General features: G+C 45.6%; 1 protein-coding gene across 1 annotated transcript in view; it reads right to left on the bottom strand.

Moving 5' to 3' along the window:
- Window positions 1–6166: 6166 nt before the first annotated feature.
- LOC132379202 (AP-3 complex subunit beta-2) overlaps window positions 6167–22750 on the bottom strand; it is a 223478-nt gene continuing 206894 nt past the window's right edge. The window contains exons 26-28 of the mRNA XM_059946877.1: window positions 21595–21692; window positions 9649–9787; window positions 6167–6760 (exon numbers count right to left, since the gene is read on the bottom strand). Coding sequence (XP_059802860.1) covers window positions 6610–6760; window positions 9649–9787; window positions 21595–21692 — 388 coding nt within the window. The 3' untranslated portion in view covers window positions 6167–6609. The remainder of the gene's footprint in view (window positions 6761–9648; window positions 9788–21594; window positions 21693–22750) is intronic.

Genomic DNA, 22750 nt, shown 5'->3' with positions numbered 1-22750 from the left:
GCTAAACACACACCCGAGGTGCACCAGTGTTGATTGTCAGCGAGGAAGAGATATTACAAATCTGCACAGATTTATGGTCTTCTGGTTAGGAAGTCAAGGATCCAATTGCAGAGGGAGGTACGGGGTCCCAGGTTCTGTAACTTATTGATCAGGACCGTAGGAGTGATGGTGTTAAACGCTGAGCTATTGTCCTGACTCAGGTGTTTGTATTGTCCAGGTGATCTAAGGCCCTGTGGAAAGCCATTGAGATTGCATCTGCTGTAGACCTATTGTGGCGATAGGCAAATTGCAGTGGGTCCCATTCCCCTGACTTCTCCCCATAAACTCAAAGGCCCTTAGTAAGTAAGGACGTATCAGCCTACACAAGTATACCCAATTACCCATGGCCAACCTCTGAAGGGTTGATTCAGTCTTCCTGCCACAGATGCTGCCTGGCCCACTGAGTATTTTCAGCATCTTGTGTGTTTATTTTTACTTCTGTTTTACACTGGGCAGTGGGACATACAGGAGGATATTCTCTGAACAGGTGAGGGGGGCAGAGGAAACATCCACTCATCTTAATAGGGCTGATAGAGAGAGGGCAACCGATCATTAGTGTACTGTAGAACAGACTCTAATCAGGCTCACAGCCCAATACAGGGTGTGGTGGTGGGGCAAGGGGAGGGGAAGGTGGGGCAAACTGTGCAGCTAACCTACAGGTGCAGGATGAGGTGAGGTCATGGTGGTGCAATTCCCTCACACAGCAGCTTTCCTCGTGGAAAAACGCAAACATTCCCTCCATTCCGCACAGGGAAGGGACCAGGTGCAGGCTAATCGGACCAGTTCAGGGGGGCAGCTTGGTCAACGTGGACGAAATGGGCTGTCTCTGTGCTGAGTCCTTCCCCGGGATGCACTACGAGCAGATAAGGAACTTCAATACCACTTCTAAACCCTTCCTTTGTGTCTTGCTTCATTACTGCTCTCCACAACTTCCAGGTCTACACTACTATCCGATGCTACTCATTTATCTTGCCCTCTCCCTCTGACCTTGTTCAAAACTTGCTTCACCTCCAGCTTTTCCCAGTCTTCCCTCCATTGCGCTGCCTGACCCACTGAGCATTCCCAGCATCTTCTGTTACACGATGAGCACCTCCTCACTTTTTGCACTATTTAATTTCTTATTATAGTTTAGTGATTTTACTGCACTATATTTCACTGTCACCAAACAACAGATTTCATGGCATAAGTCAGTGATAATAAACCCGATTCTGCTTGTTGGGATTCTGGTGGTGCTGGACTAGAAGATTTTCCTGACTACTGGATGTTATATCCTCCAACACACCTTTAATTCATTTCTTTTTTAAGATATTATGCAGTAGAATAATACATTTTCCAATAAATCCTGGGAGCTTAAATGGAGTAACGAGGCAGGTGAGTTTCAAGAGGATGGAAACAGAGCAAGGTGAGTTTTAAGGGAGCTGAGTTTCCAGGACCCCATAGGAGGAGGGGAGAGCTGGAACTGGGGCTCCAGTGACGGGAGGGGAGATTGAGAAGCTGGTAAGAGAAAGAAGAAGCTTATTACAAGTCCACCCTGTGCGTAGACGACAGCAACCCCTCTCTTCCTGATGGGCTGAATGCTTTCTATGCATAATTTGACCAATTGAATGGTGAGACATCAAGGAAAGCTCCCTCTCTTCCTGAGGAACAGGCTCCCTTGTCTGGTCACAGCTGAGGTGAGGAGGACCCTAGCCAGGGTAAACCCACGCAAAGCTGCAGGGCTGGGCAACATACCTGGCCAGGTACTGAGGGACTGTGCAGCCCAGCTAACAGAGGTCTTAATGGACATCTTTAATATCTCTCTGAAACATTTCACTGTCTCTGCAGGCTTCAAGGCAACCAATATCATTCTGCTGCTCAGGAGAGCAACAGTATTGGGATTAAATGACTTCTGGCCAGTGACACTGACTTGAACAACCATTAAATGCTTTGAGTGGCTGGTAATGGATCGTATAAAATCCCATCTTCCAGTTACATTGGACCCTCTCCAGTTTGCCTACTGCTCAGCCAGTCCACGGATGATGCCATAACCTTGGTCCTTCACTCTGTCCTGTCTTAGCTAGAAAACAATGCCTCATAGGTTAGGATATTGCTCATCGACTTCAGCTCGGTGTTTAATACAATCGTCCCTCAGCGGCTGGTGGGTGAACTGTCCTCATTGGGTCTCAACACACCTCTCTGTAACTGGATCTTGATGGAAAGACCCCAGTCAGTACGAGTTAGCAGCAACATCTCAAACTCCTTCATGTGCCCCCCGCCCCCCCCCCCCCCAGGGCTGTGTGTTCAACCCACGGCTGTTCACGACTGCATCTCCAGATTCAGCTGAAACTGCATCAAGTTCGCTGATGACACAACAGTGGTTAGCCTCATCAGCAGCAATGATGAGTTGGCATACAGTGAAGAAGTAGAGAGCCTTATCAAATGGCGCAACAACAACAATTTGAGTTTCAATGTGGACAAAAGAGATGATTGTTGACTTCAGGAAGGCGCAGGTCGACTACACATCATTGGCTCTGCTGTGGAGAGAGTGAGGAGCACAAAACTCCTTGGAGTGCACATAACAGACATTCTAACTGGACGTAGCACCTCCTCACTGGTCAAGAAGGCACAGCAGTGTCTACACTTTCTGAGGAGATTGAGCTGAGTAAGGCTCCCCATCCCCACTCTAACAACTTTCTACAGGAGCACCATCAAGAGTGTCCTGTCTGGCTGCATCATCGTGTGGTGTGGAAGCTGCAAGGCATCAGAACACAGTAAAAACTGCCGAGAGGACCATTGGGGTCTCCCTCCCCCACTTGTGATATTTACCAGGGGCATTGCAGACAAAGGCCCAAAGCATTGTTGAGGATCCCTACTGTCCATCCCAAAATCTCTTTGACCCACTAATGTCAGGAAGGAGGTACAGAAGCATCAGGACTAGGACTGCCAGACTGGGTAACATCTTCTTCCCTCAGGCTGTGAAACGAATGAATACCTTGCCCCCACTGTAGACTGTCATCAGAACAGGGAGTCGTTTACTGTTTACTTGTGGTTTAAAACAACATATGTGCATTTTGAGTTATGTTTTATTAACTCATTTATAGTGTAATATTTTGGTTTATGTGTTGTGTGTGATATATGTTGCATGGGTGCACTGTGGTCTGGAGGGACGCTGTTTCGTTTGGTTGTATACATGTACAGTCAGATCACAATAAACTTGGAATTGAGAATCTGCACCGGCTGAGCCAAAAGCTGAACCATCAGAATTTTCAAATTGTCAGGCAGAGGATTATTGGATTTTTGCTGTAGTATTTCCTCTAGGGATGGCGGCTGGAAGTTGCACCTTTTTTGGGAACTTCTTATAAGCCAAAAAGTAAAATCAGAGGGAGAAGCAGAGATTGCTGAAAAAACTTAGCAGGTCAAGTAGCATCTGTGGAGACAGAAATGGATTTAACCTTTCAGGTCAGAAAACTAGGAAGGAGAGAAACAAGTGTTCTGTGGCAAAGCTGTAACGCCAGGACTGCTGGAAGGATGTAATTGCAGCAAAATGAGTTTCCATAATTCTATTACTAAAGAACATGGGATTTACAGTATAACATTAGGGAATCATTATTTATCTTTATGTGGAGATACATAACCTGCTTTTTTATATACCAGATACTGAAAGACTTCTGCAAGACAACTTGTTTGCTTTCGTTCTTTGACTTGAAACATCAACCCTATTTGTCATTCTACACGTGCTGCCTGACTTACTGTGGCTTGCTGTTTTTATTGTAGATTTCCAGCACCTACAGTTTCTTTAATGTTAATTTACTAGCAAAAACCTCGGGCTCTGTTTCCATGCAAAGAGGAAAGGACACGTGGAGAGTCAGCACTGAAAGCTCTGGATTTTTGCTGGGCAAGGGGACACGGAGCTGGAATGATGGTCAGACCCTTTGTGATCTAGCTGAGTGACAGAGTAAACTCAGAGGGGCAAAACATCTTCATTTTCTTCTGTTCTCCACTCAGTCTTTCAGGAGGTGGAAGTTAAAATTTGGATGAATGAGATGAGGAATCATAGGCAGAGTGTGTTGAGTCTGGACAAGAACATAAATTACAATGTACAATAATGAAAATGCACCATTCTTTACTTCCAAAGCAATTTTAAACACATCTATATACTCAAACCATTAAATGTGTTGCTCATTTCCCTACTTGAACTTTCAATCTGCACAAATCACCTTTATGCAATATATTTTAATTAGCTGTGTTATCTGAAGTCCTATTTATAGGAAGTGTTATTCATGTGATAATATGCTTGCGCTTGCATTTTATTTCAACAGAATTCAAGCACCAAATAAAACCTAACAAGTGAGAGCAAAGAATAGACTAGGTCAACTCTATTTAATTCTGATGAGCTGTAAAATTCTCTCTCCATAGATGCTGCTGGATCTGCTGATTAACAGCAGCATTTTCCGTTTTTATTTCAAATTTCCAGTAACTGCAGTTATGCTTTTGCCTCTTGAATAAGTAAATCAGATTTGACTAATGAAAAAATCTCAAATTTGCTGAATTTTATTTTGCATTGCTCTCCATTTACTGAAGTCTAAATTTCCAGTTCATCATTTACACATTCACAATGCAGTGTAGTGGCTGCCGTGAAACTGGCACAGGAGGGTATAATGTCAGTGTTAACAGATTTATTTAGTTCCATTATCATTGAAAAAGCAATTTATAATATAAAAGATAACATCAAAGGTATGTCTTTATGTTGGGCCAAACCAGTAGCAAGGAGGTGCCGAGTGCCTCTTCTAAAAAAAATCAATAGCCAAGAGGTGCCGAGGGTCTCTTTGCACAGCTCCAAGACAGTAAACACTTCTCTCTCTGGATGAGGCCCCGTCGGTCGACTAAGCACAGCTGTCAGGCAGATCAGTGTAAGTCTAGGTAGATGAAGAAATAACTTCCACCTGACCCAACTCCACTTCCTCTGAGTCCCGGAGACCAGTGAGCTCAGAGTACTACATTGCCTAGGCTCACTACGAAAAGGATCATTACTAAAAGTTTTGTGCAAACATTAAGCTTTAAGAAATGAGAGAAATTTGGGGAGGGAACTCCAAAAGAATTATTCACACATGATGAAAATTCAGAAGAATTAACTTCTGAATCTATTTGCTGCAGAGAAAGAGGATATCATGAAGGGATTGTCTACTGAGTCAGTGTGGGTGGAGGTCAGAAAGATGAAGGGAGCAATCCCTCGCCTGGGAGTATTCAAGGGACTTCCAACCACCCTCCTCCCTCAAAAAAAAACAACAGAGACACTGAGGAGATCAGGAGGCAGATTTTGGAAAGATGCAAAAATAACAGGGTTGTTGTCATAGGTGACTTTAACTTCCCTACTACTGAGTGGCACCTCCTTTGTGCAACATGTTTCGATGCTGTATAAGATGACAACAGGCATAGATAGAGTGGGCAGGCAGTGCCTCTTTCCCAGGATGGTAATGGCTGATACAAGAGGGCATAATCTTCAGGTAATTGGAGGGTGGGTGTGGGGATGTTGGCAGTCATTTTTGTTTTTACACAGAGTGGTAGCTGTGTGGAATGCACTGCCAGGGCTGGTGGTAGAGCCGGATACATTAGGGGCATAGAGAGCCTCTTGGATGAGCACATAGAAGATGTTGGGCTTTGTGGGAGGGAAGGGTTAGGTTGAGCTTCAAGTAGGTTAAAGGGTCAGCATAACATTGTGGGCCAAAGGGCCTGCATTGTGCTGTACTGTTCTTTGTTTTATACTTCATTAGGAGTTTGAGGAAATTTGGTATATCACCACAGATTCTAGTAAATGTCTACGGAGAGTGCACTCTGACAGGTTATATCACTGTGCGGTGTGGTGGTGTCAAAGCTCAGCAAAAGTTGCAGAAAGTTGTAAACTCAGCTAGCTCCTCCTTGGGCACTAACCTCCCCAGCATCAAGGACATCCTCAAAGGGTGATGCGTCAAGAGGCATCCAGGGCACACTCTTCTCATTACTACCATCCAGGAGGAGGCAGAGCAGCCCGAAGACCCGCACTCCACGTTTCAGGAACAGCTTCTTTCCCTCTGCCACCAGATTTCTGAGCACATGAATACTACCTCACAGTTTGTTCTCTTTTTGCACAACTTATTTATTATATATTTGCATTGTAATTCATATTATCATTATGTATTGCACTGTACTGCTGCCACAAAACAACGAATTTCACGACATACATCATTGATAATAAACTTGATTCAGCTTCTGTGTTCAACTTGCTTCTCAGATGTACTTGTGGATAATGGGTGGGGAGTGGATGCAGGGGTCCAACATCAAATAAAGGGGCAATGTTCTTCGACCAGAGCAGGCTCAGGACAAAATAATTGACGACTTGTCTGTAAAGCATTTCAGCAACATCAACAGCCTGGATGTCTCTCAGCCACTCAGGAATCCCTTCATGTCTTTAGAAGGGACAATGGAGCAGTTGCTCTTCAATCCGGTTTCTCCTGCAGTTGGTGGTTTGACTGGAGGTTGCACGGAATGCAAATGCTGATAGTGGGGAGGGAGGAAGGGGGGAGCTCCATCCCACCGAGGGATTGGTGGCGGATGTCACTGTGTCAGTGCTTCCATTATGTCCTTTGCCATCATTGTACCAATCACCATCTTCTCGCAGTTCACAGTCAGCTGGGCAGCCCCGGCATCCTTGGTTATCAGGGAAATGAGGACCAAAGCACCACCACTCACAGTCCGAGCAGCAAACCTGCCGGGGGGGAGGGGAGAAGAAGGCAGAACAAGAAACTACAGCAAAACACCACTTGAATGTAAAAGTTCTTTTTCACTTAAATTTAAATGTAATGTTACTTCTAGAAAATGCACCAATTCATGACCATCACTTGCAATGGGAGAATTTATTATCCATCCCTAACTGCCCCTTAACCGAGCAAGTTACTAGGTGCACAGTCACGGCTGGCTGGTGAACCAAATTCACTTTTGCAAACAATGGGCGAGTTCTACAATTACAGGCAAGAGCTTCACTAACAGAAAACAAAATTAATTTCGTCTGAAATTAATTTTGTTTCTGTTGCTGTTATTGATTTTGAACTCACTTCTCCAGATCAATATTGCAGGCTTCTTCATGTAATGCGATGCAACTTGACCTCTGGAACCAGACTCTCTAAGTAATAGTTTAGTTTTCCGTTACTTTAGCAACTGTATTTATTTGTTACATCTGCAGAAAGGGAGCTTTTGTAGCTTTAATATTGTGCCTAATCTTGGCAGAATTAATCTCACCCATCAGGAAGCCTTGAGGAAATACAGTACTTTACATCTCATCATTGGGCTAACCACAGGATACCATTATTCCAAGCAAACTCTGGACCTTGAGTATCAACACCTCCCTCTGCAACTGGATCCCTGACTTTCTGATCAACCTTCTGCAATCAGTAAGGAGAAACAATGGCATCTCCTCGTGATTATTCCAAATACAGGTGATCCACAAGATTACGTCCTCTGCCCACCAACTCTAATCCCTGTTCTCTCATGACTGGGTGGCCAGATTCTGCTCTAACCACCTACAGGTTTGCAGATGATACCACTATAGTGGGCCATGCTGAGTTGGAGTACAGGAAGAAGGTATATCTTAGTGACATGATAACAAACTTCCCCTCAATGTCAACAAGAGTCAGTGATTGACTTCAGAAAGGGGAGGGGGCAGTGCACATGCTCCAGTATACATCAACGGGTGTTGAGGATGAGGTGGTTGATAGCTTCAAGTTCCTAAATGTGAATATTGCCAATTGCCTGCCCAACTATGTTGATGACACAGCCAAGAAGTCTCACAGTGCCTCTTAAGTCCTCAGGATAATAAAGATATGTGGCATGTCCCCTTAGACTCTTTACCAATTTTTACCTGCGCACCTTAGAAAACATTCTATCTGGACGTAACATGACAACTGCTCTGCATGGGGCCGCAAGAAACTGTGAAGAGCTGTGGATACAGCTCAGCACATAGCAGAAACCAGCCTCGCTCTATGGACACTGCTTCTAGTTCTTGCTGCCTCAGTAAAGCAGCCAATGTAATCAAAGCCCCACCCATCCCAAACGATCTCTCTTTTCCCTTCTCTCACTGGGCAGAAGATACAAAAGCCTGACACCAGACTCAAAGACAGCTTCTGTCCTGCTATCAGACCTTAGAATGGATCTTTTGTACAATGAGATGGACTCTAGCACTTTATTGTTTACCTGCACTGCACTTTCTCTGTAGGTCTTTGTTCTGCATTGTTATTGTTCCACCTCAAAGCACTATGCAATGATCTGATCGGTGTAAGCAATATGCAGGACAAGCTTTTCACCATATCCTGCTATCATCATTATCAGTATGTGCCATGCCATTTGACATGGGCAATCATGGTCTCATGACTGTGATTGTTCTTGGCAAATTTTTCTACAGAATCGGTTTGTCATTGCCTTCTTCTGGGCCATGTCCTTACAAGACGGGTGACCTCTAGCCTTTATCAATACTCGTTAGAGACTGTCTGCTTGGCATCAGTGGTCGCATAACCACGACTTGAGATATGCATCAACTGCTCACACGACCATCCACCACCTGCTCCCATGACCCTGATCGGGGAGCTAAGCGGGTGTCACACCCTGCCCAAGGATGACTTGCAGGCTAGCGGAGGGAAGGAGCACCTCACACCTTCCTTGGTAGAGATGATTCACCACCCCGTCACCATGTCTTGGTATATTTGACAATAATGAACCAATACCAAAGTGAAAGAATTAACAGTCCATCGTAATCAGTCTCACGTCCTGGAGGAATTGGACAATGATCACATGACTACTGATAAAAAACCATACTAGTGAACTGTTGGGTATGCAATCATTTAATCTGCACTATAACTGAAGCACATTGGTTTCTTGCCTCCATGTGAACTTTCTCAAGGTGTGTTATCAGGTGGTTGCTCCTTCTCCCTATGGATATTCCTGCAATGATTCTCACAATTAGCCCATTGGTTACAAAAGCAGATGGATCCTTTCCTCTTCCCTCTAAGCAGACCAAGCCTCTGTCTCGAAGACCTCATAGCCAGGATTGGAATTTTGCACTGTGTGCTATTGGTCACCACAGTGCCAATGCATTAGAGTCAGAAAGCAGAGAATCAGGCCCTTCAGCCCATCTGGTCCATGCAAAACTGTTACTCCACCTGGTCCCATTGACCTGAACCTGGACCACAGCCCACCGCTTCCCTCCCATTCATGTACCTCTCGTAAAATGTTGCAATCAAAATCGCATCAACCATCTCTCCTGGCCGCTTGCTTCACACTCACATCACCTTCTGAGTGAAGATGTTTCCCTCAAACTCCCTTAAATATTTAACCTTCACCCTCAACCTATAACCTGTAGTTCTAGTCCCATCCAAACTCAGTGGGAAAAGCCTTCTTACATTTACCCAATTTACACCTGTCATAAATCTTTTCCATTAAGCTACAGAATTGATTGAGTACCGCATAACACAAATCATCATGATCTTCTATCTACTGACTTATAGAATATTTCATGGCCCGTTTGGCAGTGTCGTTCTCTCCCTGCCAAAATCAATAAAGTTATTTTTGTGCATCTGTGGGACTGACACAAGGCCCTGTGCTTACCTGTACTCGGCACTCTGCCCACAGGGTACCCGTCCGAGGTTAGCGGTTGACATCACCTGCTGGACAATGGCTTGGTCAGTCCGGCACTGCTCTCCAAGGGTCATTTTCTCATTGATTTCATTCATTCCCATTAGCTTTCCTTTGAAAGGTGACAGAAGGAAAGCAAGGACTGTTAGAAACTGAGCATCAGCATTAATTTGCTCTTTCCCCTAAATAGTACTGAGATACTTTTGCTGCTAGATAAAGGAACCAATATCCTGTTGTCCACCCTAAGCAATGAAGAGGTAGTTCAGTTACAATCCTGTGCAAAAGTTTTAGGCACATATATATAGCTCGGGTGCCTAAGACTTTTGCACAGTACTGTAGTAATTATATGTATTGCACTGTACTGCTGCTGCAAAAGAAAAACAAATTTCATGACAGACGTGAGTGATGATAAACCTGATTCTGAGAAGCGTCTCTATTGTGGACTGAGAGTGGGAAGGGGGCAGGGAGAAGAGAATCATGGTTGGGAAAAGAGGAAGAGAGAGGGAGGGAGAAGGAAGCACCGGAGAGACAATCTGTAATGATCAATAAACCAATTGTTAGGAATCAAATGACTGTGTCTCTGGGCTGGGTATGCCTGCACCTGTGCCACCCCCTGTCCCTGGCACGCCTTCTCTGCCACCTGTGCCACACCCCTCTTATGGCGCTCCACTCTATTCCCAACATCCTTTGCTCTTGTCTGATTTACAAACTTGCTCTCTGCACCACATCGACAAATACAGAACTGTGTAAACGTCGTAAGCACCCGAGTTATATACATGTGCCAAAGACATATGCACAGTACAGTATGTAATACCCTCCTTCTTGGTTCAGCTACAGTCGATGAATCTCAAGGTTGTATGTGATATACATACTTAGATAGTAAATTTGAACTTTGAAATCTTATTCTACCAAAACCAAGGAATCCCTGTGATTAAAAATCTCCAACGGGTGAACAGATTTAATAGCAACAACAGCCAATCTGCTGGAGGAGTCCCTCAGGCTGAGTGGTATCTGTTGGGGGAGAAAAGAATTGACAAATCAGAACCCTGCTTCAGGAGGTTTCAGCCCTAAGGCACCAACAATCCGTGTCTCCCACAAGGGCACAAGGTGATGCTGCAGCTTTATAAGACTCTGGTTAGACCACACTTAGAGAATTGTGTTCAGTCCTGGTCATCTCATTATAGAGAGGGTGCAGAGGAAGTTTACCAGGATGCTGCTGGAATTGGAGAGCATGTTTTATGGGAATTGGTTGAGCAAGTTAAGGCTTTTTTCTTTGGAGCGAAGGAGAATGAGGAGTTACTTGATAGAAGTGTACAAGATAGAGGGCAGCCAGAGACTGCTTCCCAGGACAGAAATGGCCAATATGAGGCAGCGTCATTTTAAGGTGCTTGGAGGAAAGTATGGGTGGTAAGTTGTTCTTAAGCAGAGAGTGGTAGGTGTGTAGAACACCCTCCTGGGGTGCTGGTAGAGGCAGATGTATTAGAGACACACTTAGACAAGCACATGGATGATGGATAGATGGAAGAGAAGGGTTAGATGGATCTTAGAATAGGTTAAAAGGCCAGCATAACATCGCGGACCAAAGGGCTTGTATGTTGCTGCAATGAACAGATTGATTGGTAACAACAAACAATGTGCTAGAGGAACCCAGCAGGTTGAGCAACATCTCTTTGGAGAGGTGGGGGGAGAGGGCAGGAAGAGACTCTCAACTTTTCTGGTCAAAACCCTGCATGAGGAAGTTTCAACTCTAAAACGTCAACAATTCCTTTCTCCTCACGGATGCTGCCTGACCTACCAATCTCCTTCTAGCAAGATACACACGCAAAGTGCCGGAGGAACTCAGCAGAGAAAGAATACAGACGACATTTCAGGCCCAAAACGTCGACTGTACTCTTTTCCATGGATGCTGCCTGGCCTGCTCAGTTCCTCCAGCGTTTTCTGTGTGCATTGCTTGGATTTGCAACACCTGCAGATTTTCTTTCGTTTCCTCTAGCAAGATTGCTTGTTGCACCAGTTTTCCCACATTGGCAGTCTCTGTTTCCAGATTTAGAGGTGGTGTAAAAATCCCACAGTTTAAACCCAGGTGAGAGCCACCAGCGCAATCCCAAGCAGGTTTCCTTGGCCTTAAGACAGTTTGAGGGGAGAGAAACCCTCTTGTATCAGAGATCATCTTTGAGGGTTTGCTCCACACAGTCTCTCTGTATTACCTGTGGTGGATGGATGAGCCACAGTGCCCATGAACAGAAAGGGCAGTGTGGCAGTGTAATGCCATTACCGTGCCAGCAAGGCTGGTTCAATTCCATTGTTGTCTGCAAGAAGCCTGCACATTCTCCTTGCGACCGCGTGTGTTTCCTCTGCGTGCTCCGGTTTCCTTCCACAGCCCAAACACATGTGGGCTAGTAGGTTAATTGGTCAGATAGGTTTAATTGGGCAGGTTTAATTGGGCAGCATGGACTTGTTTGGCCGGAAGGGCCTGTTTCTGTGCTGCATCTCAAAATTAAAAAAATATATAGTGTAGCCCTTGAGAATGTAACTTTGTGCATCCTTTCTGTTGCAAACACAGCTTCCCCACGGGAGAGAGAGCTGGCTGAGATGAATGCAGCAGGAATACAAGAATCAGCCTGCAGCCCTTCTCTTCGCAATGGTTGCTACCAATGCACTACCTCCCCAATCCCTCTCCTGGGGCATCTGAAAGGAAGGTATCAGGAACGTCCTTGTTATCCACAGCCCAACGCAACCCCATTCAGGAAATGTACGTCTGAGGCTTGAGTCTTGGCCATGAATTTGTTCTTCTCGGTTCGAATATGACCAGGCTTTCATTGTACCCTGGATTCCAAGGAGAAATTGCAGGTGATTTCAGCTCAGTCCAGTTCCGACGAGCTATGAAATGAGCAGTCTATACACACTTGGAGTGCTGTGTTTAGTTCTTGTTGCCATGCTTTAAGGACGTGGCTAAGCTAGGGAGGCTGCAGAGGAGATTCACGAGGATGTTGCCAGGACTGGAGAGCTTGAGTTATAAGGAGAAATTGGGTATGCTGGGACCTCTTCCATTGAATGAGGGGTGACTTTTTAAGAGGTTTATAAAACCACGAGGGGCATAGATGTGCAGGTAATTTTCTCCCTGAGGTAGAGAGGTCTAAAACTAGAGGGCATTGGTATAAGGTGATGGGGGGAAGATTTAAAGGGGACCTAAGGGACAAGTTTATCCACACCAGGGGCTTCCAACCTTTTTTATGCCATGGACCAATACCATTAAGCAAGGGATCTGTGGATCCAGGTTGGAAACCTCTGATCTACACAGTAGTGCATACGTGGAACGAGGTGACGGAGGAAGTGGCAGAGGTGGGTATGATTACAATGATCGAAAGGCATGTGGACAGGTATAGGTAGGAACGTTTCGAGGGACATGCATATGGGACTAGCTTAGGTAGGAAACAGGCCGGGCTGAAGGGCCTGTTTCTATTCTCTGATGCCATAACTGGAATATTTTTTGCTCCATGTGCTTTTGAGGTGGTGGGGTTGAGGTATAATGGGCAAAGAAGGATAAGACCATGATAATGTCACTCAGTCAAATTATAAGAATGGTAACCAGCAGGCCATTTGGGCCATCACATCTGCTCTGCCATTTAATACCACAGCTAATCTTATACCTCAGCACCAGTTCCTTACTTCCATCCACTGTCCCTGATTCCATTAACATCTGGTGACTTTCCCTCAAAAAAAAACAAGGAAATATCGGCAAGACATTAAACTGAATTCCCTGTTTTCCTTCCTCTTTCCCAACTCTAGGATTCACAGCAAGAACTAAACATTGAAGGTCCATGTGAGAGAAGACTGGAGGGGAAAATCTCTCCACATTTGGTTTCTACACAGGAGACATCACGCCAGGAGGGACGGCCCTTTAAGCCTAGGGAAAGGGAGCAGCCAAGCAGCCATGCATCATTTTTCTCACAATGACACATGCGCAAGCAATGCAGTACTTCTGTGGCGTGACATCACCGCACCCAAACCTTCCCAACACCAGCTGGGGAAAGGAAAGGTGTTTGCCCAAGACCACTGGACCTGAATCCCCTTGGAAGGGTATCAACATGGACCGGGAGTTCTATACAGCACAGACATTACAGACAAACACAGCGGCAGTGTGAGAAGGAGGTTACATCCACGGGGATAGACACTGAGCTCTGCAGTGCATTGACTTACCAGTGCTGGGGTTTAACAGCTGTTCTACGAGAGCAAGAGAGGAAACAAAGTGCAATGAGGTAAGAAAATTGTAATAATGGTGACAGTTATATCCTTTGTACTTTCAGCTGAGTCCCCCTCTCATTTGGGGTGGGAAACTCTGCCCCGATTTCACTCGGGAAGTTTTTTTTAAGCCCGGGGTTGGTGAATTGATGGAATCCACTGCCACAGACTGCAGTGGAGGCCATGTCACTTAAAGTAGAGGTTGATAGGGTGGCAGGGTAGTGTGTCACTATTATAATGCCAGTGACCAGGGTTCACTTCCAACACGGTCTGTCAGGAGCTTGTACGTTCTCCCCATGACCGCGTGGGTTTCCTCCGGGCGCTCTGGTTTCCTCTCACAGTCCAAAGTCCGAAGACGTATGGGTTAGGGTTAGTGAGTTGTGGACATGGTAACGTTGACTTCAGAAGCGTGGAAACCTTTGTGGGCTGCTCCCAGCATTTCCTTGGACTGCGTTAGCAATCAAGGCAAATGACAGACTTCATTGATGTACACGTGACAAGAGGAGCTAATCTCATCTTAATCTGAAAGAGAACATTTGACAAGTTGAACCAGTTCTGTGTTCTAACCCACTGCTGTACCAAGCCTCCTGGCAGCATTAAATGCTGCTTTAGCTCTTCGGTGGCATTTTTACCTCAGAAACAGGAGGTTAAGAGTTCAAACCCTGTAGATGAGTGGTCAGTGAAAGTGAACTTCCAAAGAACCTCAGCTATTCCCTCAGATTTCTGTTTTACTTATTTAGTTTTCAGGTCGTAGGCATCATTGTCAAGGCTAGTATTTATTACCAATCCCAAATGCCCCTGAAAAAAGGGGTGTGTGTGTGCGTGCGTGCACGGGTGTTTGGGGGTGTGTGTATGCGTGATTGGGGGGGGGGGTGCGCGCATGCGTGCATGTTTGGGGGGGGTGTGTGTGCGCGCGCATGTTTGGGGGGTGTGCACGCGCATGTGTGTTTGGGGGTGTGTGTGCATGCGCGCACCTGTGTTTGGGGGGTGTGTGTGTGCGTGCGTGTGCAGCTTTCTTGAACTACTGCAGTCCTTCTGTTGAATTTGGGGATGGTTAGACCCTGTGACAATAAATTAACAATGGTAGATTTTCAAATCGGGATGGGTGTGGGGGGAGGGAGAGGTGTTCCCCTGCACCTATTGCCTTGATCTCTCCTGGCAGCAGAGATTGTGCTAGCAGTGTAGTCTAGCTGAGTAACTGCAGTGTGTTTTGTAGCCGGTACACTAAGTGGGAGGGTAGGGTTAGAGTGATCTTGCAGTAGCTTAAAAGGTCGGCAAAGGGCCTGTACCGTTCTATATTCTAGGGATGTCAAAGATAAAGGTTGCATTCTCTTATTGGGGATGATCTGGCGCTTCTGTGGTGCGAATGTTATTTGCCAAATCTGCTCTGTGCTGCAGCGTTATCCAAGTCCTGCTGCCTGCAGAGAGTGAGGACCTCATGAATAACTGTGAAGCTGAGGAACTGAACCTTGTGCACATATTGAACGATAAGGAAGAAGGTGGCGCCAGTGAACAGCCCGACCAAAGGCAGCATCCTTCTGATGGTTCACAAAACTGCTTCGCTTGCTTCGTATATGTCTTTTTCTTTCACATGTGGTTCTGCTACTGTTGGAGCCTGTGACCTACATTTTGGTGGTGTGTCTCTGGGTCGATTAAGTGATCTGGCACTTTGCTGTCTCTGAGGGAGTTCAGTGAGGTTTCAAGTGAAGTGTACGGCCTGGAGACGGGGTGCGAGCCCATGAGTGACTGTTTCTCGTGGATCTAGACCGATTGAAGAGTCGAGGAAGATTGGAAACAACGAGGACGAGAGCGGAAGGCGGGTGGGTGCTCAGCGCCGTCTACCTTCGTGTGACTGGCCTCGCTCTCTCTTCCTCTCGCTCAATGCTGTCGGAGTCCTGAGTCATGGGCAAGGTTTAACGAATGCGGTTTGTGGGTTGGACTCTGTATTTCATATTACCACGTGCTTCTGGTCACTGCTTTGTTGTTGCTGTTTTGTGCGAGTTTGATTGGGACGGCCTGCAGATAGTGAGCGACATGGCTGAACTGAGTATGCTCGGACTCTTCCGATACTTTGTGATCTGGTGCTTTGCATTCTGTGTTTTTTGCTCTCTGTTTTGCTGTTTGTGTGGTTTGTTCTCTTGTTTGCTCATTGGGGGTTTGAAATTTTTCTTCAAATGGGTTCTATGCCGTTTCTTTGTTTCGTGGCTGTCTGTGGGAGGATGAGTTTCTGGGTTGTATACTGCATACATACTTTGGTAAAAAAAAATGAACTTTGAACTTTGAATAAGGACACACTGTTCGTGCTGTTGCCTCAGGTCCACTGTTTGAAGTTTGCACACTTGCCCCATAACATTTCTGTGTGATGCTCTGTTCCCTCACCCCCACCCCCTCTCCACCCATAACCATCTGGTAGGGAAGGTGCAAAGAGAGATTCACTGGGCACGTGAGAGAGAATAGGGAAAGGTGAATTAGAACGGGTGGGATTGCTCCACTGGCCTTCATCTATGTCACAGTAGGTAGGAACACTCTCACGTCTAGATGCTCTTTGATGAAGTCAGGTAGATGAGCTAAGAACATTGCAGTGATGATAGGGGCTTGGATGATTGACCTCCAACACCAGCTCCCTCATACAGGTTGTGACTCCAGCAATGACAGTGTTTACTCCTGGCTGCTCATTGAGCTCCTTGTTGTCTCAATCAGTCCACGTCGTTTTCACTTCAGGCCTGGGATCCAGTTCTTCACTCAATGTTTACACTAAGGCACTGATGAGGTCTGGAGTTTCTGGCAGCACCCAATACGAGCATTGGTGAGCAGATAATTGATGCAGGAGTGTCACTTAATTAAACCGTTAACAACATCTTCCATCACCTTGCTTCAAGCACATGGACATTAACATCTCAGGGGATCTATCCTAGGCCCAACTCACCGATACAATCATGAAGAAGTCACACCAAGTCCATTGTGGGCATGAGCCTTCCCAGCAACCATTGCAACACTTAATAATAATAAAAAAAAACTATAAATTACACTATGAATAGATATTTAAAAAGTAAATTAAATAAATAGTGCAAAAAGAAAGCAAAAAAAAAATTGAGGTAGTGTACGTGAGTTCATTGTCCATTCAGAAATCTGATGGCAGAGGGGGAGAAGCTGTTCCTAAAATGTTACTGTGTGTCTTCAAAATCCTACAGCTCCTTCTTGATGGTAGCAATGAGAAGATGAGGTCCTTGGGTGATGGGGTCCTTAATGATGGATGCTGCTTTTTTGAGCATTCGCCTTTTGAAGATATCCTTGATACTGGGGAGACTAGAGCCCATGATGGAGATAGTTGAATTTGCACCTTTCTGCTTCACTTTCTGATCCTGTGCAGTGGCCCCTCCATACCAGATAATGATGCAACCTGTTCTAATGCTCTCCACGGGACAGCTGTAAAAACTTGCAAGAGTCTTTGGTGTTATGCCAAGTCTCCTCAAAACACCGAATAAAATATAGCTGATGTTACGCCTTGTTTGTAAATACATCAATATGTTGGCCCAGGATAGTTCTTCAGAGGTGTTGATACCCAGGAATTTGAAACTGTTCAATCTTTCCACTGCTGATCCCTCGACTTCCCCTTCCTGAAGTCCACAATCAATTCCACAGTCTTACTGTCGTTGAGTGCAAGGTTGTTGTTGCGACACTGCTCAATCACCTGTACATCTCATCACCATCTGAAATTCAGCCAACAATGGTTGTGCCATTGGCAAATTTATAGCTGGCTTTTGAGCGGTGCCTAACCTCACAGTCATGGGTGTAGAGAGAGTAGGGCAGTGGGTTAAGCACGCATCCTTGAAGTGTACCAGTGCTGTTTGTCAGTAAGGAGATGTTACTGCTGATCCACACTGGTTGTGGTATCCCGCTGAGGAAGTCAGAGATCCAGTCGCAGAGGGAGGTACAGAGGCCCAGGTTTTGAACATTGTTGATTAGTACTAAGATGTTGAACGCTGAGCTGTAATCCACAAACAGCAGCCTGACGTCATGCTTTGTCCCAGTGATCCAAGACCAAGTGGAGAGCCAGTGAGATTGCATCTGCTCTAGTCCTGTGTGCTGACATGCAGATTGCAGCAACCCCTCTTTTTGGTGGACAGGGCATATGGGCCAATTCTCCACACTGAATGTCAGACAGATGCTGGTGCTGTAACAGTAGAAGCTAGGCTGGATCCAGAGCATGTCTTTGGGGGGGGGGGGGGTGTCTGGTGTCTGGTTCAGAGACCTTTGCTGCAACCAGTGGTCTGGCTGTAACCTGGCAGTGCAAGCAGTGAATTGAGTTGGTCAAAGAAGGGGACCTCAGCAGGAAACTGAGAGGAAGCATTCACTTGGCACTTGCAGCTGAATAGAGTTGCAAATACCTCAGCCATCCCTTTAACACTCACTCATCATTGAGGGCAGGAATGTTGCATCCTCCTCCTCCTGAGTTGTCTAACTGACAAGTCACAAATACTGCAGGTGATTTCATTGAAGCCTACCAAATACTGAAAGGCCTGGATAGAGTGGGCATCTATTTCAGTTTGTAGGATGATCTAGGATCCAAAGGCACAGCCTCAAAATAAAGGAATACCTCTTTAAAACTGAGATGAGGAGGAATTTCTTCAGCCAGTGGAATCTGATGTCACAAATGACTTTAGAGAACAAGTCATTGGTATTTAAGGTAGAGTTTGATAAGTTCTTGATTGGTAAGGGGGTTAAGGGTTCCAGGCAGAAGGTAGGACAATGGGCTTCAATGAAAAACAGAGTCTTGAATGGTGAAACACCCAGTGGACCAAATTATCTAGTTGTGCTCCTATATCTTATGGTCATGTTGGATTGCTTAGCTCTGCCCATAGCACCTCCAACAGGCAGGAACCTTACTGCTCAGGAAGTTACTCCCAGCAGTTCTCATTGAACCAGGGTTGAATACCTACCACTGGTAGGGAGGAATGCCAGGCAGTTGGGTTACAGCTGGTAATGGAATACAACAGTACATGGATGCCATGTAGAGAGGGGAATAATTCTTGTTATCCCCACTATTGAACTGGGGTTATTTTTCTGTAGTTTTACATTGTATTCTTACATAATCATGTGTATACATGTAATCGTATGGCGAATTTTTCAGAAATTGCGGTACAGTATCCTCTGTATTTTTTGAGAAGGCTTCTTAGTTTTCAGTGTCACATCACTTGAATCTGGCTATCTTCTTGGTTAATTGTTATCACTGGCCTTTGCTGCTAAATCTAGTCTGAGTATGAAACGGCCATGACTACTTGTTAGTCTCTGTCTCTCATTCTTCTTTGTTCTTGTAATGCTAAATAATTCTTGACTGTGAAAAAATATTCAGGTTGCAAAAGCGTCAGGACCGAACACCACCAATATTTACTGCTGGGCGACAAAGTTTTTTTTAATCTCACTTTTGCCCATAGGATCCTTCCATTGTGCTTGCTGTGTTTCCCACTTCACACGTGACCACACTTCAAATGTACTTCATCTGATGTCCTTAGGGACTTTGAGGATCTGCAGAACACTGTATAAAAATGGGTCCTTCCTTCACGCAATTGTCTCCCAACATCATTACTGCCTATCCAACGCAAGTCCAAATGGTGGAATCCCATGCCTCTTCTCAATGCTTTGCCTCATTTGAATCTAACTGCTTGGTATTCCACTGCAATACACTTCAAGGAAACCAGTAACCCAATTAAATCAGCTTCCCATTTGAGCAAGTGATTACAAGTCACCTGCAATCTATTTGCTGTCAAATAAAGAAATTTATGGGCAATTTGTAACTCTAAGCCATTAGGTTATCAGCTGAGAGCATTTCGAAAGGCAGGAGTGATCGATGTTGTATTAGCTTCAAGAGTGTGCTGGTAATTATTCATACTAGTTGAGGCATGAAGACATATTATGTGAAGGAGCGGTTGGTTGCAGGGAACTATGATTAATCTTCCCTAGATGATTCGCCCATCTCCATTAGTTCTGTTTGTTGGATGTCAACTGTCAGATCTAATGATATATCTGGCATTTTTGAACCAGTCAGTGAAAACTGACAACAGAAATGAAAGTCAGTGATTCACTGCAGTGAGAGAAACACTTTGATCGATGAGAGTATTTGACTTGAAATGATAGCTGCTTCTCCCTCCACAGATGCTGCCTGACCTGCTGAGTACTCATGCTTACAAATGCCGCTATCTGCAATACTTTGACTTTTGTTTAACCACTAATAAGTTACTGAGTTACTGGTGTTAAGATCAACCCTTCCACATTGCTGGGTTCAGTCCTTTTGAGGCAAATCCTTCCCTTCCATCCACAACTCTGTCCACTATGTTTTTATCACTTAGTCCTTTTTCCCCAAATTTTTCTGCTTGAATTAAATCCGATTCATCCTCTGTATCTTATGATGAAATATGTTGTGAACTGCCCTTTGGTCAGTCTTTCTCGGTTACTCTACAATAGACCCAGACGTAACATTATATGGTGGAATGCTTCAGGAAGCAGAGGCACAAAGTCAAGTGTGTCCACACGTTACTTCCCAAACCAATCTAACTTGTATTTAAAATAGATAACAACTGCTTCCACCAAGTCCACAGGGAGCCTTTCCACAGTGGATCACTCTTCAAATTCCCATGGACTAGTTCTGAATTCTCCCAGTACACGGATGTCACAGATGGATGAAGGCCAGCTGCAGGTTCAGAAAAGAAAAAGAAATCACTGGCCTGTGATCTCAAACCCTTTCTGTCAGCCTGCGAATCAGGGTGAGGGAACATGGTGAGACCGACCCTGCTATTCCGTCAGTTGGTGGTTAAAGGTTGCTATTCATGCACTGAAATGCTGAGCAGGAAAGGAGATTCAGTTGTTCTGTTTGTTTTCATGTTAGTTAATTCTCAGGATGCAGGTGTTAATGCCAAGCCTAGTCTCCACTACCCACTCCGAGTCGCCCCCATTCCCACCTGCTGGCTCGTAGTGTTGGGTGTGGACAACCACAATTGATTAAGACTAGGATCCCGCACAGTTTAAAGTCTTGGTGGGGGGAGGGTTCATTAAAAAGGACATTATTGAGTATTTTTTACATGACGTTCTGGCCAATTCTGCAGAGAGATGTGAATTCTTGCTCTCTGGATCACAGACCCAATAAAGGACACACTCAACACACTGGCTTATGCTGGATGGAGAGGAAACAGAGGGAGTGGTTGGGGAGTGCTCCCCAGGAGTTGTCAGAGTGGGAGAACAACTACAATCTGGTGTAATGAATCTTGAGCTTGAACAAGAACAGCATTCACTGCTCTGGTACAAGACACTGAAGGGTAATGGTGAGCATCACACAGAACTCAGCAAGACAAGGAGCATCTACAGAGATGAATAAACAGTCAACGTTTCAGGACAAGACACTGACTGTTCTCTTCCATAGATGCTGCCTGACTTGCTGAGTTCCTCCAGCATTTTGTGTGTGTGCTTAAGACTTGCAGCACCTGCAGAATCTCTTGAAAGGTAATGGTGGATGGTTGCAGTGAGTAATGAGGGAGACCGACTGCTCCAGAGCAGACTGGAGCTTGTCCAAAGACTGTATTGGACAAACTGGCGGGCCCGTCCCTGTGTGCAGCTACAACTATTGTCGATCCGTCAACTTTTCCTTTCCTCTAATGTGCTGAGCATTGCCAAGAAGACGCTCACCTTGCTCCTTTTTGAAAGAGTTCTCGGTCATGAAGACTGGCATCATCAACTCTCCCACAGGCGGCTGGATGGATACGTAGAACTGCCGGGTCTGGGAGCTGGAAAATACCAACCACACCCTCAGCAGTGGAGCCCACTGTAGTCCCTAGAACAGTGAGCCTGTGACCCTGTTACAAGCCTGTCCTGGAGACAGACCCTACCCATATTCCCTCCTACCAGTCCCTTCTACCCAATCACCATCTCTATACCCAACCCCATCCCTTCTATCCTATCACCATCTCTCTACCCAACTGCCATTCCCTCTACCGAATCACCAACTTCTACCCAACTCCCACCCCCTCTACCAGGCCCAATCCCTTCCATCCAATCACCATCCCTCTACCCAACCCCTAACCTCTACCAATCAGTATCCCTTTACCCAATCGCCATGCTCCTACCCAACCCCCAACCTCTACCAATCACTATCCCTTCTACCCAATTACCATCCCTCTACCCAACCCCTACCAATCACTAATCCCTTTACCCAATCACCATGCTCCTACCCAACCTCCAACCTCTATCAACTCTATCCCTTTACCCAACCCCCAACCTCTACCAATCACTATCCCTTTACCCAATCACTATGCAGCTATCCAACCACATTTCTTTACCTAACCCTTATCCCTCTACCCAAATTCGTATCTTCTATCCAATCACCATCCCTTAATCCAACGCCTAAACTTGCTCCCCCCGCCCACCACCACCACCTGGAGAACCCATCCCTAACCAACACCCAGCTTCCATCCTATTCCTCAAACTTGTTGCCCAGCTTCGGCTCATTGCTAACTGGCCCCTCTCTACCACCCATTCCCAACTTCCACCCCACACCCCCAGCACTGTAGACTCCTCTGGCCAAACATCTGCCTGCCTCCACACCGGACTTCACCTCTCTGTCCAGTTCCCTCTGGCCACTGCCTAAGGCATTCCTTGGCATTATCTCAAGCGTCACAAGCTCCGCACCTACAGTCCCACCCAGCCCAGACATTCTATCTTCTCCCCTCTCCCATCCGACAGAAGATGCAAAACCCTGAAAGCACGTACCAGGCTGAGGGACAGCTTCTGCAATTAAAAAATTAAAAAAGGTCCCTCGTACATTGTTGGACTCTTGATTCTACCT

This window comes from Hypanus sabinus, chromosome 21 (assembly GCF_030144855.1).
Source record: "Hypanus sabinus isolate sHypSab1 chromosome 21, sHypSab1.hap1, whole genome shotgun sequence".
In the NCBI taxonomy this organism is placed as follows: Eukaryota; Metazoa; Chordata; class Chondrichthyes; order Myliobatiformes; family Dasyatidae; genus Hypanus; species Hypanus sabinus.
This window is presented reverse-complemented; position numbering and strand designations above follow the sequence as displayed.